This window comes from Acomys russatus, chromosome 13 (assembly GCF_903995435.1).
Source record: "Acomys russatus chromosome 13, mAcoRus1.1, whole genome shotgun sequence".
Lineage (NCBI taxonomy): Eukaryota > Metazoa > Chordata > Mammalia > Rodentia > Muridae > Acomys > Acomys russatus.
The window spans coordinates 72,160,558-72,188,048 of record NC_067149.1 but is presented as its reverse complement, the minus strand read 5'-3'; the positions used below and the strand labels follow the sequence as shown (position 1 = coordinate 72,188,048).

At 38.4% G+C, this 27,491-nt stretch overlaps 1 protein-coding gene and 1 non-coding gene across 2 annotated transcripts in view; one reads left to right on the top strand and one right to left on the bottom strand.

The window, feature by feature from the left end:
• LOC127197763 (vomeronasal type-2 receptor 116-like) overlaps positions 1-27,082 on the top strand; it is a 46,612-nt gene extending 19,530 nt beyond the window's left edge. Inside the window, exon 6 of the mRNA XM_051155700.1 lies at positions 26,142-27,082. Within this exon, the coding sequence (XP_051011657.1) occupies positions 26,142-27,082 (941 nt within the window). The remainder of the gene's footprint in view (positions 1-26,141) is intronic.
• On the bottom strand, positions 9,778-9,883 carry LOC127197815 (U6 spliceosomal RNA). Its single transcript, XR_007831771.1, has one exon. It is a non-coding gene; the product is annotated as a U6 spliceosomal RNA (small nuclear RNA).
• Positions 27,083-27,491: the final 409 nt, after the last annotated feature.

Sequence of the window (27,491 nt, the reverse complement as noted above, 5' to 3'; positions counted from 1 at the left end):
CTGTCTCTGTTCTGCCTCTCTCTCTCTCTCTCTCTCTCTCTCTCTCTCTCTCTCTCTCTCTCTCTCTCTCCCTCTCTCTCTCCACAATATCTGGATGTGGGTCTCTGTGTTTGTTACCTTCTTCTGCACTAGGAATGGGGGGACCACTGTGATGATGGATGAATAAGACTGATTTATGAGTATGTTGGAATATAATTAAGAGTCATTCTTGAGACCAATAATTTCACTTTTATTCAGGGTCTCTGGGTTGTGTAGTCTCTGGTTGGTGGTTGCTTAAGTAGCATCAGGAGTGGGTTCCATCTCATGGAGTAGACCTTGCATCAAATCAGACACTGATTGGTTACTATCTCAAGGTTTGTGCCACCTTTACCTTAGCATATTTTGCAGGCAGGACTAAAAGTAGACCCAAAGTTTTGTGGTTGGGTTAATGTTGATGCTCATCTATTAGCAGCCCATAGAGTACCTTTGTGTGTCACAGCAAAGGAACATGGGTTTGAGGGTAACATGTAGTACCATTTTGACCTCTCCGTGGTCAATGTGTTGTGTTGTGTTGTGTTGTGTTGTCTTCAGCAATGGGGGCTCACTGTCAGTTTTTGAAGATCCACCTATTTTCTTGGCAAGAACCTGGGTTTTGGAGGATTTTCATAGCACCTTTTTATCCAACAAATCAAATTCATGAAAACCAATCCCAGTACTGGAAGCTTAATTTGTTAACAAAAGATGGATAATTGGGATTATCTCTCCCTCATTATATGGAGCTTTTGTTATGATCACCTTCATATATCATAAGAAGTTTCCATTGCATTAGGTTATGACATTGCCCCTCAAATGCACCTCATGTCTAGCTTTTGTTGTTCTCATGCCCTCCCTCAATCCCATATCACCTTCTACTTCCTACTTGCCCCTCCTATTTTCATACCCTCTCGATTGAGTCCCCCCATAAACATATTCTATTTCCTTCTCCTACCAACATTCATGTGATCACCTTCACTATTCCCTTCATCTATTCCTAAATACTCTGTGTCTATAGCATGTAGGTTAGTTACTAATTATTTAACATCTAATACACAGGAAAAGGAACATACGTACAATATTTATTTTTCTGGGTCTGGCTTACCTCATACAGATAATCTTTTGTATTTTCACACTTTTTCCTGAAATTTCATGTCATTTTGAATACCAGTACTCCTTTATGTAAATTCATCATATTTCCTTTGCTCATTCTTCTGTTGAGGCACACAGATGTTGTTTCCAGCTTCTGTGTTTTGTCAAGAGAGTAATAATGAACATGGTCAACTAAGTGCCCCTATGGTAGGATGAAGCACCATTTGGTTATAGTCCCAAAGGTAGTAAAGCTGGACCTTGAGGTATGTTGATTCTCATCTTTCTGAGGAGATGGCACACTGATTTCCACAATGGCTGTACAAATTTTCACTCTTACCAGAAAAAGAGTAGGGTTCCTATTGCTCCATATCCATGTCAGCAGGAGCAGCCACTTGTCCTGTTATTCTTAGGCTTTCACACAGGTGCAAGAAGGAAAGTGTAGTTTTCATTGATTAAATAAATTCTTATGGTTTCTCACTTCCAAATTCTTTGTGTCCCTTCCTACTTTTCTTAGAGCAAAACCAATGCTTTTCATCCTCTCTCTTTAGAATACACATTGATACCTAAAAATAAGAATAAAATATGAAAAATTTAAAACAAAAAATCTAGAATAGGATGAAACAAACAAAATAAAAAATTAAATGAGAAAAAGACTAAAGAAACATTGTAGGAAACACATGCAGACATTGACACACTCATATTTGCACACTCAAAAATAGCATAAGAACAAAACTGCAAACCATAACGTACACAAAGATTTGTAAGGTTAAAATATTTTCCCATGACAAAGCACTGTGAAATAATAAATCCTCCCCAAATACCACTGAGTTCATTTTGCATTGGCCGTGTGCCATTGGCATGGGGCTGGCCCTTAAGCTATGTTTAATTACCCAGTAGAAATCCATTTAAAATAACAAATTTTTCATTTGCTACCAGTTATTTGGAGACAGTTTCCATGTTAAGGATGGGGCTGTGTCTTCTTCCCATCTCAACACTAGGACCTCAGCTGGCTCAGCATCTACAGTCCCTTTCCATGTTGCCAGGCTGTGATCTCACAGGTGTGTAAATCCTGCTGTGTAGAGAAGGCTTTCCTTCCTTGGTGTCTTCCTTCAGCACTGGTTTTTACAACCTTTCTAAATCCTCTTCTGTTGTCTTTCCTAATCTCTGAAGCAAGGGATCTTTATAGAGATAGCTAGTTCAGAATGGTTTCAAAGTCTGTCACTCTCTGCATATTGTCCAGTTTTGTGTCTCTGTATCCCTATCTACTGTATGAGGACACTTCTCTGATGACAGGTGAAAAAAATATTGATCTGTGTGTATAGAAGACTGTCATTAGGAGTCGGTTGCTTTGCTATGTTTCTTTTGTACAACAGAAGTATTTGCTTGTTTCCTAAGTCTATTGCCTATCTAATCTCAGGCTTTGGGCTATGCAGGTAGTGTCAGGCATGGCTTATGTATCATGGAGTGGGCCTTAATTCCAATAGATAGTGGGTCTCAGGCTTTTGGATACCCAGGAAGTGTTAGGCATGGTTTGTGTATCATGGAGTGGGGCTTAATTCCAATTGATAGTGGTTTGTTTTCTTCTACATATTTTGGGCAACCTATGCACCAGTGTGTCTAGGAAGTAACTCACCGTAATAGATTGCAGTGTTTTTAGCTGTGGTGATATTTTTTTCTCCTCTAGGAGTGTGCAGAGTTCTCCTTAGTACTATGAAAACTATTCATTAACAATAAAGTCTCTAAATAGGCACCATTTCAACTTTTCTATGTTTAGTGAGTTGTGAGGTGTGATCTTCAGCAACAGAGCCTACAATCAGTTTGTGGACAACAATAAATAGCCTTTCCAATATTCTGGTTTGTTGTGAGTTCTAACGAGACCCGTTTGGGCAACAATTATTTGCAATTCATTTGACAGTGGGGCCTTCATTTTGTGGTTAGACATATCTAGTTTGAGTTTGCATTTCTCATTACTTGGTTATTCTCCAATACAAAGATGTTCAGAAATTTGTCCTATGATGTACATAAATTCTGCTTGGGAAATATGCACAACATATATTCATCAAATCTTCCATTATTAACAAAACCATTTTCTGTAAATATTTTCATAACTATTTGATTGATTATATACTTGTACCCCTCTCAAATTACTATAATGAACCTGGTAAAGATTTTCAAACTATAAAGTTTGTGGTAATAATCGTTAACTCATTGATACCAATGTGCCTATGACTTATAAAGAGTATTAATATGTCATTTGGTCTATATGACACAGGTGAATATGGAATCATGTCTGTGACAACTAGACAAAATTTTAATTATGTCCTGTCACAGCATTATTGAATCTACCTGTAAGTAATACATATCATATTTGTTCTTCTCATTCTGAATTACCTCACTCAGGAGGACTTTTTCTAATTCCATCCATCTGCCTGAAATTTTCATGATGTCTTTTTTTATCAGTTGAGTAATTCTCCACTGTGGAAGTATACCATATTTCTTTATTTGTTCATCTGCTGAGTGTCATTTAGCATCTCTCCATTTTTCTGTTTATTATGAATAAAGCTAAAATAAACACGGTTGAGCAAGTATTCTTGTGGTGGCATGGGGTGTCTTTTGAGCATATTCCCAAGAGCTGTATAGCTAGTTCTTATGGATCAATTCAGAAGTTTCTGATAAAGTGCCAGATTGACTTCTGTAGTATCTGTACAAGCTTGCACTTTCACCAACAATGGAGAAGAGTTCTCCATGTTACACATCCTTGTCAACATGAGATGTCACTTGTGTTGTTGACCTTAGCCGTTCTGTTCTGTTTGGGTTGGAACCTCAAAGAAGTATTGAGTGCATTAGATGTCCCTGGTGGGAAACGTTTAACATTTCTTTAAATTTTCCAGAGACATTTGTGATTCCTTTATTGAACATCATCTGTTTAGATATTTAAACTATATTCAGTTGGATTTTTTAAGGGAGTTGTATTTTATATCTAGTTTCTTGAAATTTTTATATATTTTTGACATCAGTGCACAATCAGATCTGCAGTTGGAAAAAAAAATCATTCTGTATGAATCTGCTTTGTCTAAATGACCAAGTTCTTTGAGTTACAATTTTTTTTCTGTTCAATGATGTCTCATTTATTAATTGTTCACCTTAGCACCTTTTCTAGCAGTGTTCTCTTCAGAAACCCTTTGCCTATTCAAATAAATTTAAGGCTATTCCCCCACTTTATCTTCCATCAATCTATCTTCTTTATGCTGAGGTCATTGGGAGTTGAGTTTTGTGCAAGGTGACGAGTATGGTACTATTTGCATTCTTCACCATGCTGAAATCCAATTTTTCCATCATAATTTGATGATGAGTCTTTTTTCCAGTATGAATTTTTCCAATGTTTAATTTATAAAATACATAAGTTGTCCATATGTGTTTTTATTTATGTCTGGTTATTAATTAATTATGTTCAATTGATCAGATTGTCTGTTTTTACATCAACAGCTTCCATTTCATGGTTGTTGTTGTTGTTGCTAATATATCTCTGTAGTACAACTTGAAATCAGAGTGATACCTCCATTAGTAATTTTTATTGTTCAGGATTCTTTTTGGTATTTTGAATTTTACATTTTCCATTTGAGGTTGATAATTATGCTCTCAAGTTCTGTAAAGACTTCTTTTAGGATTTTTAATGGGACTTTGTTGACTCTTTAGATTGTTTCTGGTACTATGGTCATTTTACTATGTTACTCCTATTCATCAATTAGCATGGAAGAATTTTTCTTCTTATATCTGCTTCAACTTCTTTCTTCAAAGACTTGAAGTTTTTTAATATAAAACTTTTATTTGCTTGGTTAGAGTTAGAGCAAGATATTAAAAATAATTTTAGGCATTGTGAAAGGTGTTTTTTCCCAGATTTTTTTCTGCCCATTTGCCATTTGTTTATAGGAGGGCTATTAATTTTTTTTAGTTAATCCATGAAAACTAACATTTTCTGTAAATATCCATGTCACTGAAAGTGTTTTTCAGATATAGGAATCCCATGGTAAAAAATTAGTGTCAGTTATGTATAGTATCATAATATTTGTAAATAAAAATACATTGTCTTCTTTTCAAATTTTTAGCTCTTTTACCTTTCAGTTGTCTTATCATTCTTGATAAACTTCAAGTGATACTCTGAATATATATGGAGAGATTAGAAAAATGGTCTTGTTCCTGAGTTTAGTGGAATTACTTTGAGTTACCCAAGATTTAATTTGAATTTTGTGCAAGGTGATGAGTATTGAAATATATGCATTCCCCTTGCAGACATACAGGTTTGTCATCAACATTTGTTGAAGAAGCTGTACTGTCTCCAGTAAGTAATTTTTAAATACCTACTGGAAAATTGAAGTTGGCTATGGGCTTGTAAATTGCCTTTATTACATTTAAGTGTGTCCGTTGTGTCCCTAATCTCTACGGGACGTTTTTTATGAAAGTATGTTGGATTTATCAGAGGCCTTTTCTGTGTGTATTAAGAAGGACATTTGTGGTTTTTTCTTCAAGTTTGTTCATATGGTGGATTGAATTTACTTTTTTAGAAATGTTTTACCATCCTTGAATCTCTGGGAGAAAGCCTAAATGATCATTGTAGATTGAACTATTCCTGGAGTTGGTTTGCAATTGTTTTATTGAATATATATGCATCTATGTTCATATATAAAATTGGTCTGTGATTATTTGTCAATGTTGAGTCTTTATGTAGGCTGAGTATATGTATAATGTAGCCCTTGAAAATGAATTGGGACGTGTTACTTCGGTTCCTTCTTGTGGAATAATTTGAGAAGTATTAGTGTTAAATCTTTTGTCAAAATCTAGGAGAACTCTGCCCTATAATCATTTTGCCCCAGGTTGGTTACTGATATATTTCCATGATTCATCTGATCTTGATTTAACTTTGGTAAGTAGTATCTAATGATAATATTATCCATTATTTATAGGTTTTTCAATTTGTTGGAAACAGGTTTTTACAGCATCTTCTGATTATTCTCTGGATTCCCTCAGTGTCTGTTTAATCTCTGTTGTTAAGTTTCCCTTTTGTTTTGTAACTTTTTTTAGTTTGAATATCTTCTTCCCACCTCTTAGTTAATTTAGATAAGGATTTGTTGATCTTAATGATTTTTCCCCAAGAACCACCTCTCTACTTCACTGATTGTTTGTATTGTTCTCTTTATGTCAATTTTATTGTCTTGAGCCCTGAGTATTATTATTTCTTGCCATATTCTCCTCCTGGTTATGATTACCTTTTTTGTTCTAGAAATTTCATGAGTACTGTTATGATTTTTATGTAGACAACATTTTCAGGTCCTAGCCCATGGGAAAAATGGAATCAGGGTTCACCTGAAAGAGGGAGTGGGATTGAAAGTAGGATACAGAGATGCAAGAAATAACGAATCAAGTCAGGACATTTCTGATCAAGATTCACTTTATTGCCAACTAGCAGGAACATATATAGGGCAAGGTCAATAGGATCTATTCTTATCTCACTCACTCTAGCCCCTGGGCAGGAATACAATAGCCTAAATCACTCCCTGTAGAACTTCCTAGTTCTCTGAGTAGTTCCTTGTAAGAACTTCCTAGATCCTCTGGGTGGTTCCACATTGAGACTTCTCTACTTCTTTCAAAGCTAAATAGTCCAAGGATAGCCTAGAATACAAGACTTGTGGTGAGGTAAAGGTCAGCAACTCAAAGGTCACAGCATACAGCCTAAGCCCAAGATTTCTGACATGGCAGAATTTGGCATGGGTCCCACATATGCCCTTCCAAAAAATGAAATTATGGAAAGCCTGTCTTAGGACAGTGAGTAGGCACTTATGGTTGCCATCATTGGCATATGAATTCCATCATTCATAGCCTGTCTTAGGATTGATAAGGCTCAGACTCACTGTTGCCCGGCTCTGGCTTGCCTTCATATCAACAGATGAAGAAGGGCAGTGTTTTTGAGCTCTATGCCATGTGCTTGTGCTAGTATCAGCTGCGACTGCTGAGACATGAGCTGTGTTTGAAAGGATGGAAGGCCCAGGCTATAATCCTGAGCCCTGCCATCCCGCCAAGGCTAATCCATGCTGTAGATTTTTGTTAATGCTAAGGAGACTATATTGAATGAATCTAGCTGCATCCTACTCACAAGGAGTCTAGGGAAGTCTAGCATGACATTGTCACTTGCTCAGTCATCTCTAACTGCTTAGTTAAGGCACAAACAATATTAGTAAAGCAATGGCACAAACAATAGTAGATATGAGGATAATAACAGAATTATAACAGAGATGTTAGCATTCCACAGCACACCATAAGTCCCTTTTCAGTTCTCCACAGTCCTGCAGATGAGACTGACCCTAACAATTAGGGTGGAAAAGTACTTATACAGCTTAAAATCTGGGTTTCCAGAAGGAAAATATTCCGGGGGAGTCCCTGCAAAGCACCAACTCCAAAGTTCAGTCAGGTCCGTAAGGAGGATGCCTCCTAGGTACCAGAACACTTGAGTCCTCCTTTCCTCCTCAAACACAGGGAAATCAGGCAGTGGGTATTATCCCAAGAAGAAGGTTGGAAAAGAGAAGGATCAGGAATCAGTGTCCAATGAAGCTTCACCTCCGACCTCAGGATCATCAGCAAACTCATCCATGTCAGCACCCACTTGATGCACAAGTCTCTCAGGCAGCCAGCGTGCAGCATCATGTTCCTGCGAGAAAACACAGACAGAGCCCATATTAATACGTACTCTCCTCCTGGTTGTGATTACCTTTTTTGTTCTGGAGAGTTCATGAGTACTGTTATGATTTTTATGTAGACAACATGAGCTATGTGTTGGAGGCTGGTCTGATGTATTTTGATGCTAATTACTGCTTGCTGTCTTGTGACCCACCTTTTGACCAATGAAAGGCCGCACCTGGAAGGGCAAAGGAGATAGGCATGGCTAAGGTTACTGAGACCAGGGACAATCTTGGGAAGAATAAAAACCAGAGAAGAGACCCAAGGAGAAGAGAGAGGGAGGAAGTCTTGCTATCATGGGTTAGATGGAGAAGAAGCACATGGCCGGCATGGATGGAGGATTTGCCCCAGATGAAGAACATTAGAAAATATGGGATTATGGATGGGAGGTATCTTTTTTTTTTCCATTTTTTAAAAAATTAATTTATTCTTGTTACATCTCAATGTTTATCCCATCCCTTGTATCCTCCCATTCCTCCCCCCCCCCCATTTTCCCATTATTCCCCGCCCCTATGACTGTTCCTGAGGGGGGTTACGTCCCCCTGTATATTCTCATAGGGTATCAAGTCTCTTCTTGGCTACCTGCTGTCCTTCCTCTGAGTGCCACCAGGTCTCCCCCTCCAGGAGACATGGCCAAATATGAGGCACCAGAGTACGTGAGAAAGTCATATCCCACTCTCCACTCAACTGTGGAGAATATTCTGACCATTGGCTAGATCTGGGAAGGGGTTTAAAGTTTACCTCCTGTATTGTCCTTGGCTGGTGCCTTAGTTTGAGCGGGACCCCTGGGCCCAAATCTGCCTATCATAATGTTCTACTTGTAGATTTCTAGGACCCTCTGGATCCTTTTATTTTGCTATTCTCCAATGCGTCTCTCATTTAGAGTCCCAATAGGATGCCTTCCCCTCTGTCCCAGTTTCCTGGTAAGTGAAGGCTTTCGTGGGACATGCCCCTTGGGCTAGTATGCAGATATAAGTGAGTATATACCATTTGATTCTTTCTGCTTCTGGGTTAACTCACTCATTATGATCATTTCTAGCTCAATCCATTTATCCACAAATTTCAGGAATTCCTTGTTTTTAATAGCTGAGTAGTATTCCATAGTGTATATGTACCACGGTTTCTTTATCCACTCTTCTACTGAGGGACACTTAGGCTGTTTCCATGTTCTGGCTATTATGAATAAGGCAGCTATGAACATGGTTGAGCAAATTTTCTTGTTGTGTGCTGGAGCATCCTCTGGGTATATTCCAAGGAGTGGAATAGCTGGGTCTTGAGGAAGCCCTATTCCAATTTTTCTGAGATAGCACCAGATAGATTTCCAAAGTGGCTGTACTAGTTTGCATTCCCACCAGCAATGAAGGAGTGTTCCTCTCTCCCCACATCCTCGCCAGCATGTGGTGTCGCTTGAGTTTTTGATCTTAGCCATTCTGATGGGTGTAAGATGGAATCTCAGAGTTGTTTTGATTTGCATTTCCCTGATGACTAAGGAGGTTGAGCATTTCTTTAAGTGTTTCTCAGCCATTTGGTACTCCTCTGTTGAGAATTCTCTGTTTAGTTCCAAGCCCCATTTCTCAATTGGGTTATTCGGTTTGGTGGTGTTTAATTTCTTGAGTTCTTTATATATTTTGGATATTAGACCTTTGTCAGATGTAGGGTTGGTGAAGATTTTTTCCCAGTCTGTAGGCTGTCGCTTTGTTCTCTTAACAGTGTCTCCTGCCTTACAGAAGCTTCTCAGCCTCATGAGGTCACATTTATTAATGGTTGACATTAAGGCCTGGGCCGTTGGTGTTCTGTTCAGGAAGTTGTCTCCTGTGCCAATATGTTCCAGGCTCTTTCCCACTTTTTCCTCTAAGTGGCTTAGTGTCTCTGGTTTTATGTTGAGGTCTTTAATCCACTTGGATTTGAGTTTTGTGCAAGGTGACAAATATGGGTCCAGTTTCAAAAAATATGGAACGCTTCACGAATTTGCGTGTCATCCTTGCGCAGGGGCATGCTAATCTTCTCTGTATCGTTCCAATTTTAGTATATGTGCTGCCGAAGCGAGCACGATGGGAGGTATCTTAATAGGAATTATTAAAAGCAGATGTCATGGGATCTGGGCAGATATCCCATACCTGTTCTACTACGGGAAGTAGTTTAGGGGATTGATACCTGCCCTACCCCAGGTTAACTAAAGCTGTTTTGAAATATACCAGGTGTCTGTGTCTTGATTGATTGCTAGTGGGATATACTGCTGTAATAATAATTATAGGCCAGATAATAAACATTATTAAGCCCTACTCATAAATTAACAGCAAGAAGTGGCACCCAAACGGATAGGCCTAATTTGCTGTTAAATTAACATCATATTTTGTCATAGTCTGGCAGGAGGAATAGCTCCCAGAGAGTGTCCATGAGACAGAGCATTTCACAGGCACCACTCCTAGATACTCAACTCTTACAGAACAGGGATGGTGGCAGACACATGGCAGGTTGGAGAAGTGGAGTAGGAGGCTGGTAGTCTTCTAAACTGCTCTAGGAAATGGAGTTAACTGCCTAGAACAATAATAAAATAAAAACAGCTATGGTCCCTCTCCAAGGCAACATGGCAGAAGGCTCCTGGATCCTTTTTGGCTTTGTTTTGATGGTTATGAATTTGTTTGCAATAGCCTTAGTCATAGTCACACTTCTACATAACAGTCTTTCAAAAAGTTCAGGGCTAAAGGCAGAGAGGTAAGAGATGTGAGATTAAGTAACTGGCCAAGAAAAGGAAAGAAGGAACCAAACTCTTCTCCACACAATTGACAGTAGCTGAAATACAAGGCTCCTTAGCTGCAAGGTATTTGTCAGGGCTTACTGACCAGAAAGAGATATCAGTAACTGAACTCCAAAGAATGGTGGACAGGGTTTCACTAATTGAAGCCTAAATTGGCACAACTGACCCAAGGCTTAGACATTTCTTATTTCCTTGCTTGAAATTTGCTTGAGATTTCTAAGGATTTTGACTGAATTGAGATGCAATAGTTGAACAGGGCAGTGGTGACACACACCTTTAATCCCAACACAATGGAGACAAAGACAGGAGGAACTCTTGAGTTCCAACCTGGTTTCAGCAGGGCGTGAGCATGTGCTGATAAGATAAGTTACTTGCAGAGACAGCCTAGGGTTTAAACTGACAAAATTTTCCATAAATTTACTGTATAGTCTCCTTTTTCTTAACAATAGATTATATATTCTTACTGAACTAAAGGATAGATACACATCAATTTTAGGTTTGTGGAAAAAAAGTAATGAAACTGCTAAAAAAAAAAAAAAAAAAAAGGCCAGCCAATCTTCTTAAAAGTGAAATGTCCATGAGAGATATGATACTAAAGGGAAAATTGGCCTAAAAAATATATTTTGTTGGTCAAAATAAGGACCAAGTTTGGACAGGGAGACAAACATGCAAACTGCATGGCTCCCACATTGAGAAGGGGTGAGACAAAAACACCCACAACAAATATGAAAAGCCAGGTACAAGATACCTACGGTATACATGAACCCTAAAATAAAATGAGAGTTTATAAAAAGTTCATTTAAAGCTTAATGCCTTTTCCTTTGCTCGAGGCAACCAGCTTGTTTCTAAAAGGGGAAGCATTTTCTCAGGAAACAGGTAGCGATCTGGCCTATACATCAGGCACCAAAGAGACTAGAGAAGGACATTTAGAATTATACAATCTTGTTTTGATTTCAATATGATAATAATTATATGTTCATTGTTAATGGTGATGTTATACTTCATCTTTGAAATAGGCCAAAATAAAACAGGCCTGGATAAAAGAGAGACTGCTAACTTATGTCAGTCTGTCCTTACATGAATCCTAAATGCAGTTCTGCTAATCCCACTACATGAGAATCGCTCTAAGACTGGCTGAGACATGAATGTCTATGCATAATCAAAGCTTCCTGTTGGTTACAGAATCCCATGATTCCTTATTGGATGCCATTCTTTGTATGGCATTAATGAAGATTTCTGCTCATACAAAGAGCAAAAAACCATCCTTAGTTGTATTGAGCATTCTGCCCACCTTATACATTTATAGTATTAAGACTGAATAATGCTTGTGAGAAATTATGTTTTGAAAATTAAAGACCTGGACACTGACACTGTATCAGACCTGACAGGATTCATTCCTCTAGCATGCTGAGATGCTGACATCCTGCATCCTTCATGTTCCATCCCCAAGTGCTTTGGTTGCTGTTCCTCAACAGAAAAAGGCAGCTTCAAAGAAGGCTCATGATCCAAATTGGTCCAGCATTTCAGACTGTCCCACACAGGACTTAAGCCTGGAATTTTTCAACATTAAAAGACTGGACCACAAATACTATTCCTAGCTTGTTTAACAATTTTTCCAGTATTATTTGGGCTCTTATAGGTATTTTCTGCCCCAAATCAACCTGAAGAAACTTTAAGAGAAAGACACTTCATTTCCATTAAGGGGGACAGGGTAGGTTTTTGGTTGTTTTCTTGAGCTATGCATGTTTATTGTCATTGAAAGGTATGGAGATAGTGGTTGAAAAAAAGAAAGGGAAATATAAAAATATATAGGGAAGATAGGACAAAAAGTATATTATTGAATCTACTCAACTAAAGGCCTTAATTGTTACTTACAAATAAGGCTAATTTTAATTCAGTGATATAGAATTTAGTATATTGATGCAAAATAAGTTCAATTTTGATACATTGAAATAGAATTCAAATTTAATATTATTCTTCACACTATTCTTCATACATATTCTTTTACTCTAATATTGTACAATACAGATATTTAAATACATGATTTAATTCCAAAGTTCTAATAGTGTTATTGTATGCTATTTAGTGTAATTAAGTAATACAAGTCAATTGTTAGTTGATCAACTCATGGTCATGCCAACTACAGAAATATACACGCTAGGTTTAACATATATGATTCTACAGATAGATATGACAAAATAGATATGATCTTCAAAAACCTCAGAGGCCTACAGAATATGGCACTTAAAATGTTTTTATTGCTTTAAGGATTCTTTGACAATAAGACACTTAATTCCTGGCAGCACCCAGTGTACTGAAAAGATGATGAGATGAAACTCCATGTGGAGATGGCTTCAAGTGTGGCAAAACAAGCCACTGGACAAAAATGTCCTTTTATCTGCCACAGACAAAATTCTGCCTAATATGAACAAGTTTGGATACAGGCAGAGTTGATGGCCAGACTCTGCCAAGACTGGGTAAGCAAGTCCTCAATAGTTCCTGCTTCACAAATATGTCTGTCAGATATATTGAGCCAGAAGGCTGAAGATGATGCCCCAATGTTATAGTTTTGGATGACCCATCAGGCAGTAAACTGTCTCTGTCATTTTTTCATTTTGGAAGCAGCCAACCTGCACTTCCTGTTTACTTAGTTAGTTAGTTAAATTTATTCCTTCTCAAGTCTCTGATGAGGTTGAAGATCAGACAGTTTTATAATTAAGCTTAGTTGTTTAAGAGTTAAGAAGATACTTTTAAGTCTAGATAGATACTTTTAGGTTGATAAATTTGATCTTTGATAGATATTGATTTAGTCCAAAACTTTATATCCACCACGATATAACAGATAATATTATTTCATGGTTGACAAATAGCTTTTGATTAAACATTATGTATGTAAGTCTCACCTATTGGTTTTTATAGTTTTTCACAATTGTTATTGTATATAAACTTGGCCTTTTTATTTAGATTGAAAGGGGGAATTGTTGGAGGCTGGTCTGATGCATTTTGATGCTAATTATTGCTTGCTGTCTTGTGACCCACCTTTTGACCAATAAAAGGCCACACCTGGCAGGGCAAAGGAGATAGACATGGCTAAGTTCCTGGGCTAAGAGAGAGAGGTAAAATGGTGGGAAAAAGAAAGACCAGAGAAGAGACTAGAGGAGAAGAGAGAGGAAGGAGGTTTTGCTATCATGGGTTAGATGGAGGGAAAGTACATGGCCGACATGGATGGAGGATTTGGCCCATATGAAGAACACTAGCAAGGATATGGGATTATGGATTGGAGGTCTCTTGATAGGAATTATTAGAAGCAGATGTCATGGGATTGGAGCAGATATCCCATACCTGCCCCACTATGGAAAGTAGTTTAGGGGATTGATATCTGCCCTACCACAAGTTAACTAAGGCTGTTTTGAAATATAACAGGTGTTTGTGTCTTGATTGATTGCTAGCAGGATATACTGACATCATATCATAATTATAGGCCAGATAATAAACATTATTAGTCCCTACTGCTAAATCATCAACAACAGCTCTGAGCATTTCCTTGTAAGACTTTTATTGTATCTCAATACTTGCTTTGCTGTGTACTCATTTACATTGAATTCCAGAAAGTTTTTAATAGCATTCTTTATTTCTTTTTTCACTTGTGTTTTATTTAGTAGAGAATTGTGAGTGTTGTTCGGTTTCCATGTTCTCATCAGTGTCTTGTTGTATCTGTAGTTGATATCCAACTTTAATCAGGGCAGTCTGAGAAGCATCAGGGGCTACTTTATATTCTTGTTTCTGTCGAGATTCACTTGTGTCTGAGCATGTGATCAGTTCGGAAAAAGTTCCATCAGGTGTGAGAAATTTGTGCTTGCATTAACTATTTTGTAGTTATGTTAGATACTTTTGGTTTAACAATCTGTTAGCTTATTTATTTATTTATTTAGTTTTGTCTGGATGAACTCTTCATTATTTAGAGTGGAATGCTGAGATCTTGCACTATCAGTATGTGAGGGTCAATATGTCATTTAAGCTGTAAGAATGGTTCTTTCAGAAACTGGGGCGCTCTTGTGTTTTGGGAATAGATGTTAAGAATCAAAATTTCATCTTGGTGGTTTTTTCTTTTTAATGAGTATGTAGTATACTTCTCCATCTCTTTTAATTAGGTTTGGTATGAAGTCTATTTTATTAGATACTAAAATGTATGCACTGGCTTGCTTCCTAAGCTCATTTGTTTGTGATATGTATCCACAACACTTTAGGTGAGATAATGCCTGTTCTTTTGTTGATGTATGCTTCTTGGGTCCAGCGAAAAGAATTATCTTCTTTTCATACCAACTCTGTTAGTCTGTGTATTTTCATTACAAAAATTTGACCATTACTATTAAGAGATATAAATGAACAATGATTATTGATTCCTTTTATTTTGTGGCTCTTGTTGTTATTATTGCTGCTACTGTAGGTGGTTGTGTGTGTGTGTGTGTGTGTGTGTGTGTGTGTGTGTGTGTGTGTGTGTGTAGCAGGGGGGTGGTTATGGTTTCAGAAATTGCCACACACTGACAACTCAGACAGCAGATTCAGATTGATGAAAGTTCATTTGAACACTGAACAAAAATAGACTGGTCAGGGCCACAGCCTGAATTTGGAAACCAGACTGTGACATCAGTCCACTTCTAAGGCAGACTTTTCAAGAGAAAAACCATAACCTGGTAACAACCAGGGAAGTCGGCAGAAAGTACAGGGGAGGGCAGCATCACATCGTTTTGGTAAGCTAAAGACAAGAAGAATCAATTTTGTTTTGAGCCCAATGTATCCAGGTGGCTACAGAAAGCATTTTAGGCTGATAGACTAAGATATATGCTTGGGGACTTTTCAGTTCAACACTATTCCAGGAAAAAGGAAAATAGTAGGGTATAGTGGTTTTCTTTATGTAGAACATAAAGCATTAATTAAGGCCGAATGTTCAATAAGTATTGAATTGTCAGTAAAAGGCTGTTCAAGGTCCCAGGCAGGTAGTGCCTGAGAACCTGAAGTTAATTTCACCTTATGGTCAAAATGGAGTCTTAGGGAAGAATGGCTTCTGATATGCTAAAAGGGACAGCAGGCATCAACACAGGAGCCAACATTATACTAGTAACTAAAGTCTCATTTGGAGGCTCTAGAGCTTAAGCCGGTTAAGCAGATACAACAGTGTGTTTTCCTTCTTTTGGTTTTACTGTGAATTTTTTTAAATTATTATTTTCTTGGTTTGTGTCAGTGTAGCTAACATATTTATATTGGAATTTTCCTACTTGCACCTTTTGTAGTGATACATTTATAGATAGATATTGTTTAAAATTGACTTCCTCAGGAATATTTTGCTTTTACCATCTAAGTTGATTGAACATTTAGCTGGGTATAATCATCTTTACTGGCATCTATGATCTATAAGTGACTGAAGTACATTTGTCTAAGCTATTTTGGACTTAGTGTTTCCATTATAATGTCAGGTAAAATTCTAATATGTCTGCTTTTATATGCTACTTCATCTTTTCTCCCTTCTGTTTTTAATATCTTTTGTTCTTTATATTTAGTGTTTTTATTATTATGTGATGAGAGGGGTCTTTCTATTATGGTCATATATTTGGTCTTCTCTATGCTTCGTGTACTTTATAGGAATCTCCTTCTTTAGGTCAGGAAATGTTTCTTCTATAATTTCATTGAAAATATATCATGATCTGTTGGAGCATGGTCTGATGCTTTATATTTGTTAATTGCTTGCCACTCACCCCTAGATTCTGTTTATGAACAAATAGTAACATACCCCAAGTATTGCTGTTTAACTTTGACTAAAAAGTCATTCCTGATTGGCTGATTAAAAGCTTACATCTGGGCAAGGCAGAAGGAAAGGGAAGAAAGAAACTTCATGGGTTCACAGGACAGAATGGATCTTGGGAGTGGAAAGACTGAGCAGCTGAGGAAATGGAACCACCAGGATGGGTTAGGGCCAATAAGTGCATGGCCCAATTGGTGTAGACGTACAACAGTACAACATCAGCAAGTATTTGGGATTATGGATGGAAGGCAGCATGATAGAAATTATTGGGAGCAGGTGGCATGGACTAGGGCCTGGGAGATAATGGAAGGAAGTTTAGGAGATAATATCTGCCCTGCCCGAGGTAAACCAAGGCTATTCAAAAATATAACAGGTGTCTATGTCTTTTACTGATTGATAGCAGGTTAGATAATATGGCCTTATACTACAGCCTAATAATAAACATTTACTAGGTCATGTTTTTAAATTAACAATAAATGGCCTCTAAAATAGGTTTTTCCCCCTCCTTTTCCAATACCTATCATTATGTCTTTTTTTTTTTTTCACTTGGTTTTTTTTCAAAATGTTCATGATTTCCTGTGGGTTTTTTTTTTTTTTATAGACTTTTGGAGTTATCAAGTTCTTTGACTAATTGATAAATCCATTTATTTTAACATACGTTCAACACCTAGATTCTATCTTTTATGTATTGTATTCTGTTGGTGCACCTTGCCTCTTTGGTTCCTTTTTTATTTACTATTTAGGTCATTTCTGGAACTCCCTCAGTTTTTTTTTAATTGGTTTTATTTTTATATTCAGGTCTTGAACAGATTGTTTCATCCAACTGTTTTTGTTTTCTTGGCTTTCTTTTAAAAATTAATCTATTCATATTACACCTCAATTGTTAGCCCATCCCTTGTATTCTCCCATTCCTCTCTCACTCCCACTTCCTCCCTACTCCCCTCCCCTATGTTTGTGACTGAGGGGTACCTCCTCCCCCTGTATATGCTCATAGGGTATTGAATCTTTTCTTGGTGACCTGTTATCCTTCCTCTGAGTGCCACCAGGCCTCCCCATCAAGGGGACTTGGTCAGAAATGGCGCACCAGAGTTTGTATGAAAGTCAGAGCTCACTCTCCACTCAACGGTGGAGAATGTCCTGTCCATCGGCTAGGTCTGGGTAGGGTTTCGAAGTTTACTGCCTATATTCTTCTTGGCTGGTGCCATAGTTTGAGCAGGACCCCAAGAGCCATATCTTCCCATCATAATGTTCTTCTTGTAGGCTTCCAGGACCCTCTGAATCTTTCTATTTCCCCATTCTCCCATGCCTTTCTCACCTAAAGTCCCAATAGGATGCCCTCCCCTCTGACCCACTATCCTGGTAATTAAAGTCTTTCATGGGACATACCCCTTGGGCTAGTGTCTCAATATAAGTGAGTATATACCATTTGTCTCTTTTTGCTTCTGGGTAAACACACTCATTATGATAATTTCCAGTTTAATCCATTTATCTACAAATTTTGGGAATTCATTTTTTTTAAATAGCTGAATAGTATTCCAAAGTGTAAATGTACCAGTTTCTTTATCCATTCTTCTACTGAGGGACACTTAGGCTGTTCCCATGTTCTGGCTATTATGAATAAGGCAGCTATGAACATGGTTGAGCATATGTCCCTGTTGTGTGATAGAGCATTTTCTGGGTATATTCCAAGGAGTAGAATAGCTGGGTCTTGAGGAAGCCCTATTCCCATTTTTCTAAGAAAGCACCAGATAGAGTTCCAAAGTGGTTGTACTAGTTTGCATTCCCACCAGCAATGAAGGAGTGTTCCTCTCTCCACATCATCGTCAACATGTGGTGTCACTTGAGTTTTTTATCTTAGCCATTCTGATGAGTGTAAGATGGAATCTCAATGTCATTTTGATTTGCATTTCTCTGGTGACCAAGGAGGCCAAGCATCTCTTTAAATGTTTCTCAACCATTTGATATTCCTCTTCTGAGAATTCTGTTAGTTCGGAGCCCCATTTCTCAATTGGATTATTTGGTTTGGTGGTGTTTAATTTCTTGAGTTCTTTATATTTTTTGGATATTAGACCTTTGTCAGATGCAGGGTTGGTGAAAGTCTTTTTCCAGTCTGTAGGCTGTTGCTTTGTTCTGTTGAAAGTGTCTCCTGCCTTACAGAAGCTTCTTAGCCTCATGAGGTCCCATTTATTAATTGTTGACCTTAAGGCCTGGGCTGTTGGTATTCTGCTCAGGAAGTTGTCTCCTGTGCCAATGTGTTCCAGGCTCTTCCCCACTTTTTCCTCTAACCGATTTAATGTCTCTGGTTTCATGTTAGGGTCTTTAATCCACTTCGACTTGAGTTTTGTGCATGGTGACAAACAGGGGTCTAGTTGCATTTTTCGACATGTAGACACCCAGTTATTGTAGACACCCATTTGTTGAAGATGCTGTCCTTTTCCCATTGAATAGCTTTGGATTCTTTGTCAAAAATCAAGCGACCAAATGTGTTGGGATTCATCTCTGGGTCTTCAATTCGATTCCATTGATTGACCAGCCTATTTCTGTGTCAGTACCATGTGGTTTTAATTACTGTTGCTCTATAGTACAGCTTGAGATCGTGTATGGAGATTCCTCTAGAGGATCTTTTATTGTATAGTATTGTTTCTGCTATTCTGGGCTTTTTGCTTCTCCATATGAAGTTGAGAATTGATCTTTCAATATCTTCAAAATATTTTGTAGGTATTTTGATAGAGAGTGCATTGAATCTGTAAATTGCTTTTGGTAAGATGGCCATTTTTACTATGTTAATTCTCCCAATCCACGAACAAGGTAGATGCCTCCATCTTGTGATGTCATCTTCAATCTCTTTCTTCAGAGATTTAAATTTTTTCAAATAAGTCCTTCACTTGCTTGGTTAGAGCTATTCCTAGATATTTTATATTGCTTGTGGCTATAGTGAAGGGAGTAGTTTTCCTAATTTCTTCCTCTGCCTGTTTGTCATTTGTATCTAGGAAAGCTACTGGCTTTTTTGAGTTAATTTTGTATCCAGCCAGTTTATCAGCTGTAGGAGTTCTCTGGTGGAATTTTGGGGGTCACTTATATACACTATCATATCATCTGCAAATAGGGGTAAATTGACTTCTTCTTTCCTTCATCTGGTTGTTTGTATTTTTCTGAAATTCTTCATGTGCCTCTCTATATGACTCTTTTATGTCTTCAACCCACTTAGTTGCATCCTCCTGCAGTTGTTTACAGATTTTATTCATTCCTTCCATTATCATCTTCCTTACTAAGGAATTGAGGTCATTTTCTTGTATATCGATTGTTTTTGGGTTCTCTGGGTTGTTTTCATTGGGATTTCTGGGATCTGGGGATGCCAATCTGTTTTGGGTTTTGTTAGCGTTCTTTCACTGTCCTCTTGTCATTTTGGTGTCTCTGATGTTGGGAGGTAGCTTCTAGTGACCTTCACTGGTTGAAAGTGGATAGTTGATGACTGATTATAGGTCAGGTGCCCTTGCCTGTGGGGATCAGGGAGTATTTCCCTGGAACCAGCAGGTGATCCAGTTTCTACTCCTGGAGATTTTTCTCTACACCTTAGGCTCCAGACTGAGTCAGCCAAAGTAGGTTTCTGTTTGGACCCTTTCACCTTACTGCTGTAATTAAGATCAGCAGTTTTGGGACCTAGAACAGGGACAGCACACAAGCACTCTGGTTGGCTAGGATGGTCCCAGCTGCCTGTCCTTCTTGTCACATTGTAGCCAAGACCCCAGCTGGATCAGATATTCTGGGCTATAGCTGTCTTTTAGCTCTGCCGCTCTACTCTGTAGAAATGTCCAGCCTCTCCCAGGAACATGGGAGATCTTGCCGGGCCTGTGAGAGCAGAACCAGCTAGGTTCTGTCTGTTGTAGAGTGCAAGATCAGTGTATGGTGGGTCAGAGGCAATATGGATTCAGGCCGCTGGCGGGATCCAAGATGCCAGCACTTTCCGCACCCCTGTAAGCCAGGACGCTCAGAGATCCCTCTAGGTCAGCAATTAGACACTGCAGGCATGACCCACATCTCCCGATAGCATGTGAGATCCTGCTGGGCCTGTGGGGGCAGTCCAAGCTAGTTTTTAACTGCCCATTTGCAGGCTCAGTCCGTTGTGTCTGGCTTTAGATTGGGCTCGGGACAGCCCACGAGCTACAAGCCCACTCTAGTTGTTTTTGGTGGGACCTGCTGCCTGTGTTTCCACTCACCCTGGGCTGGTGACCTTTGCAGTTTGGTGTGGGGTGTGTGGAGGGGTCAAGGGCAGTTTCACCCCATTCCCTGAGACTCCTCAGACTGGGGGCTCTGGAAAACCACTTGCCCACACAGCAAGTTTGTGCTTTATATGCAACTCACATGTGGATTCCGTTCCAGAGTCTGGGGAGTGTGTTTAGCACCTCTGGGGTGTTGCTTGTCCCGGGGTTAGGCCCACCAGTGGTCTGCGTAGTTTGGGACCCCACTCACCTACATTTCTTAAGATTGCAGTCTGTGACTCCATTCAAGCCCCTGGTCTCCTTGAAGTAGATCATATACGGTGCATACTGGTCGATGCCATCTTGGAATTTCTTGGCTTTAAGAGATTTATTCATTTCCTCCAAAAAGCTTATGTGCTTCTTTGGATTAATTACTGAAATTTACTTGTTTTCTTTTTAAGAACACCTACCAACTTTACAAAGCTTGTGTTACGGTCTTTTACTTGTGCTTCAACTATGTTGGAATATTCTGAGTTTTCTGGCATATGAACAATATCTGGGTTCTTGTAAAGACATATTGCCTTGGTTGTTATTGATTGTGTTGTTATGTCATCATCTAAGTATCTGGGTTTGGAATGATTGTATTTTCAGGAGCTGATATTTTGATATGTCTTTGTTGGGTGGGTGTTGTATTCCTTGGTTACTGTTTCCTCTCTGGAGATTGGAGAAGATGCTGCTGTGTGTTGCCTATTTTACTTGACTGCTAAGCTAGTGTGTTTACAAATATGTCTCATGATGTTGGCAGTTAGCACACTGGAGTGAGTTAGGAGATGGAAAGTTGGAGCAGAAGGTTCTTGTGATCTTTAGGGGATGAGGTCAGAGAGGAGAAGAAGACAAACATTTTCCACTATAGAGCTGAAAAAGAGACTTGGGGATTAGATCTTAGTAGCAATATGATGCTGTGTCTGCTTTTGCCTGTTTGTTGCATTGGAAAGGAAGGTCTTGGGTCACCAGAAGGTACATGCTGGAGGTAGGATCTGAGAAAAAGCAACAAGTTGGGAAAAGTGTAGAAAAACTAGACCTGTGGAATCAATCAGAGATGGGACCACAGTGCTATGAAAGGCTGCTAAAACTATTCTGTTGCCAAGCTGTGGATAATATTGTGGGATTTGGTTTAGGAAAACAGAGACAGAGAAAGTCTGTAGGCAGGCTACCTGATTTTCTTGAAGGCATGGCCTGTAGTTTACCAGGGGATTCCTGGAGGAGTTGTAATGTGAGATAATGCAATTAGTAGAGGGAAGTATTATAGAATCGTATGGTCTGTGAGATCCACAGAAGATGGGGGCTGGCAAGAATTGAGGCCCAGTACTAAGGATGATATTGAGGGATAGGATATAATGGAAATTAGAGAGTGGAAGATTTGCAGACAATCTACCTGGTTTGTGTGTGTGTGTGTGTGTGTGTGTGTGTGTGTGTGTGTGTGTGTGTGTGTGTGTGAAGAATGGCATATATTTGGTTTATTTTTGTCAAGTTCTTTATTTTATAATTTTCCATATATATTCAATGTAACCAATGTATGATTCCCCCTATTAACACTTGTCAACTCATCTTATCCGTATTTGTCCCTTTCCCCGTTTCATGATTTTCTTCATTTTTGTGTGTGATTTATTTTATTTATTTATCATCATCTTCATGACCCTTGGATTCTGAATGCAGCTCAGGGCCTGATTTGGTCATCAGTTGTTACACAAGTGTAATAACTAACTTCCCCTTTCTTTGAATATCTTGTCAGGAGATAGTGTAGTAGGTAAGGTTAGTAAGATAGTTTCCTCATTCTTCTTCACGGACCAGGGAGCTGTGTGTAATTGTACAGAGTTCCTTAGTGCAACAATGTACATAAACACAAAGATTTAAAAGGGTATTTGACAATAATTACCTTAGGCTAAATGGCAGTATTAAGTTATTCCTTGTGTAATATGCTCTCCCCTCACTTTGAAATTGAATGTGGGTTCATAATGCGAGGCACAAAATACTGTCTTGATAAATATTTCTCCCTTGCACATTAGCTATAAAGTATGTATAAATATTGTCAATATGCATAGATAGTAGCACTTTAGTCATGGATACAAAAGCCTACAGGGTTTTGTGTTAGTGACTATATTTTGAAACCACATTTAAAACAAAGTAGGGTGAAAACATACATCATAAAACTTTGAAATTCAAAATATACTGATGCAATATTGTAGAATAAGGAAATATTTTTAAAGAGTAATGTTATCCTTATATAAATTAGTTAATGATACATACAGCATGTACCTTTATTAAGTCATATTCTATACTTGAAGCATACATTCTACAATAGAAAAGACAACAAAACATTCATAATAGAAGAATAAATTGTGAATGTGTGATAAGCTTGAGAAAATATCTGAAGAAAAAAATTGATTAGAGTTCCATGATCAATAAATAAAAATCACCCGTTATTAAAGGAGAATTTGATTCTCATAAAAACAAACTTAATAAATGTTTTGCTCGAACAATAAAATAGAGAGAATGTATTGATGTGGTGATAAGATTTAGAAATACACAAAGATCTAATCAAAATGTGGCATTAAAATCCAAGGTGTATAAGTTTTTTTTTTTAATTTACATCCCTCCTTTGCTCCAGTCACATGCTCCTCCTTCCTCTCCTATCCCTCCTCCCCTACTACTCAGAAAAGGGAGCAAGCCACCCAAACCAGCACAGGGCTGCATATCAAGTCACATCAGGACTGAATGCATCCTCTTCCACTGAGGCTGGGCAAGGCAGCCACACCAGAGAGAAGTTATCAGAAAGAAGGTGAGATAGTACGTCAGAGAAAGCTCCTGCTTGCCTTCCTAGGGAGCCCATATAAATACTAAGCTGCCAATTGGGTACCTGTGTGTAGGTGGCCTAGGTCCATTCCAGACATGGCCCTTGGTTGGGGCTTTAATCTCCATATGCCCCCCTTGACCTAGGTTTGTTGACACTGTTTGTATTCTTGGGGAGTTCTTATCCCCCAGGTCCTTCTGTCCTAACCCCACCTGTTCCATAAAGCTCTCCATAATCAGCTTAATGTTTGGTGGTGAGTCTCAGCATCCTTTTTGAGCTGCTGTTGCATCGGCTTCTCCAAGGACAGTTATACCAGGCTCCCTTCTACAAACATAGCAGAGTCTCATTTATAGTTTAGGGGTAGGTTTCCTCCCATCAGGTGTGTATCAGGTTGTGCCAGGCATTGGTTAGACATTCCTTCAATCTCTGCTCCAACTTTGTCTCTGCATATCTTATAGGCAGGAAAATTTTGGGGTAAAATTTTGGTGGGTGACTTGGTGTTCTTCTCCCTCCATCAGAAGTCCTGTCTGGATAGAAGGTGGCCTATTCAGACTCCATGACTCCTGATACTAGGAGTCTTAGCTACAGTCACTCCCATATCCTCTCAGGAGCCTACCTTGTCATAGGTCTCTAGCTTGTTTCAGTGATACCCCACCACAGTTTCTCTTCTCTCTCTAAGACTTGTGGCCTCCCACCCTCACTTCTCCACATCTAATATCCACCCTCAGTTTCCACCAAACTCCCTCTCCTAACCTATTCCCTTTTTTCAACCAGTTTTGTGTTATATTCTATTTCTCCTTCTGAGTGAGATTCAAGCACCCTGCCTTGGAGGCTTCTTCTTACTTAGCTTCTTGGCTTCTGTGAATTGTAGTGTGTTTATCCTGTACTCTATGGCTAGAATCTATTTATAAGTGAGGACATACCATGTGAATCTCTGGGTCTAGGTTACCTCACTAAGGATAATTCGTTCTAGTTCCATCCATTTGTCTGAAATATCTATTCTTTCCTTGCTTTAAATAGCTGAGTAATATTCCATTGTGTAAATGTACCACATTTCTCATCATTCTTCAGTACAGGGCTATATGGATTATTTCCAGTTTCTTGCTGTTACGAATAAAATTGCTATAAACATAGCTGATCAAACGTCCTTGTTGTGTGGTGGGGTATGTTTTGGGTATATGCACAATTGTGGTATAGCTGTGTCTTGAGGTAGGAACATTCCTAAATTTTTGATAGCTGTGGCATGAAGTAGGGATATTCCTAATTTTTGATAAAGCACAAGATTGATTTCAAAAGTGGCTAGACAAGTTGAACCTCCACCGTCAATGGTTGAGTGTTCTCATTGTTTAATATCATGGTCACCATGTACTGTCTCTTGAGTTTTGTATTTTAGCCTTTCTGACAGGTGTAAGATGAAACTCAGAGTAGTTTTGATTTGCATTTCTACACTGACTAACTATGTTGAGCATTCCTTTAATCTTTTCAGGTATTCAAGATTCCTCTGTTGAGAATTCTGTTTACTTCTATGCCCCATTTTTAATTGGGTTGTTTCATTGGTTCCTTTTTTGTTTTTATTTTTTATTTTTTTATATTTTAGAAATAAATATTTTTTATTAATTTATTCTTGTTACATCTCAATGGTTATCCCATCCCTTGTATCCTCCCATTCTTCCCTCCCTCCCATTTTCCCCTTATTCCCCTCCCCTATGACTGTTCCTGAGGGGCATTACCTCCCCCTGTATATGCTCATAGGGTTTTTAGAGTTCTTTGTATATTTTGGATATTACGTCATTGTCAGCGGCAGGATAGGTGAATATCCTTTCTAATCTGCACCCTACCATTTTGTTCAAGATAAAAGTTGTTGAAGTCAACATAAAAGTCAAAATATTGGGAACAGAGTATACAAAATTTGATTTGAATAACTTGAAATGTTTCAAAAGTCCTTTCCTATATATTGAAAAATATAATGCTATAGTTAAATATAACAAAATATTATTACTGAAGGATTTAAGATTCAAAAATGTAAGGGTGTTTATTATTTCAAAATCATTCAGAGTATAACCTAAATTTGAGAAACAAATATATTTATGAAAATAAATAAATATGGATCTCAAATCTGCACCATTTGAGGAAGGAATTTCAAAAAAATTATAGCCATAATGTACAAAATACATATCCAGACTTGCCATCATTTCATAATATTATGTCATAATAAAATGATAATTATACAATGTACTTTTAAATTATATTTATGAACTATAAAATAGATGCCAAAAAGTGACAAATTCAGGAAAAGTACTCACACAAAAAGAAAAAGCAATTAGCTTCTTTGATTTTTTCACCATAGGGAAAGAGGGATGCATTAATTTGAAATGCAGAATACTTAAATATTTCATTCTAAAACAATAAAGCAAGACCATTCAAGAAGCATTTCAGGGCTGGAGAGATGACTCAGAGCTTAAGAGCCTCATTTGCTCTTCCAGAGGTCCTGAGTTTAATTCCCAGCAACCACATGGTGGCTGACAGCCATCTATAATGTGATCTGATGCCTGCTCCTGCAGATAAAGCACTCATGTGCAATAAATAAAATAAATAAATCTTTTAAAAAAGAAGCATTTCAATGACCTGAAGCTGAATAACAGCTTAAGCAGAAAAACAATACCTGAGGATTAATGAAAAATAACTCTCTTTTCTGAACAGATATGGATCAGTGTGTGAAGTGTCCAGAAAGTCATTATGCTAACTCAGAGAAGAACCATTGCCTCCAGAAATCTGTGAGCTTTTTGGCCTATGAACATCCCATGGGGATGGCTCTCACCACCACAGCACTGTTCTTAGCTGTACTCACAACTGTGGTACTTTTCGTCTTTGTGAAGCACAGAGACACACCCATTGTCAAGGCCAATAATCGGGCTCTCAGCTACATCCTGTTATTGACACTCATAGCCTGTTTCCTCAGTTCCCTGCTCTTCATTGGACAGCCCAACACAGCCACCTGCATCATGCAGCAGACAGCATTTGGAATTTTGTTCACTGTGGCTCTCTCCACAGTCCTAGCCAAAGCTATTACAGTGGTTATTGCATTCAAGGTCACTGTTCCAGCTAGAATGGTGAGATGGTTAATGGTATCAAGGGCCCCTAACTTCATCATTCCCATCTGCACATTGATACAAACTGTTCTCTGTGCAGTTTGGCTGTTTACCTCTCCACCCTTCATTGATCAAGATGCTCATGCTGAACATGGTCACATCATCCTTGTGTGCAACAAGGGTTCAGAAGTTGTCTTCCACTGTGTCCTGGGATACCTCTGCTCCTTGGCACTTGGGACCTACACCATGGCCTTCTTGTCCAGAAATCTCCCTGACACTTTCAACGAAGCCAAGTTCCTGTCATTCAGCATGCAGGTATTCTTCTGTGTCTGGGTCACCTTCCTCCCTGTCTACCACAGCACAAAGGGGAAGGTCATGGTGGCTATGGAAGTCTTCTCTATCTTGGCTTCCAGTACTGCTCTCCTTGGCTTGATCTTTGCCCCAAAATGTTACATCATTTTGTTAAGGCCAGATAAGAACTCTTGTGACATTAGACACAAAACACATTCAGGAAGGAATAGACATATAAAATTCATTTTTAAACAAACTTAATCTATGTTAGTAAATATAACACAATGAATGGAACTAGTGCCATACTGTTATACTTTTAGTGTTCAGGTATAATATGATTTGATTATGTGGGTCCATAAATCTTCATCCATTGTACTGAAGTATCTTTGTCCTGAAACCATTAATTTTATTTTATGCTTGAGATTCATGTTATACTTTCTTAATGTAATAAGAATTCACTTTGCATCCTTCATTGTCCTGAAGGCCCATTAGTTGACCAGTGTGGCACAAACTGGTGGATATCTGCCTTCCTCTGTCTACCAAGTGCTGGTGGTGAAGATGTGTCATTGTGTTCAGCCATGCTATACTCATTTTGTCCTTCTATGATAAAAGATTAATGTCATGTGATTGCTTTTATTGATTTTGGACTCAAGAATATTTTATTATATTC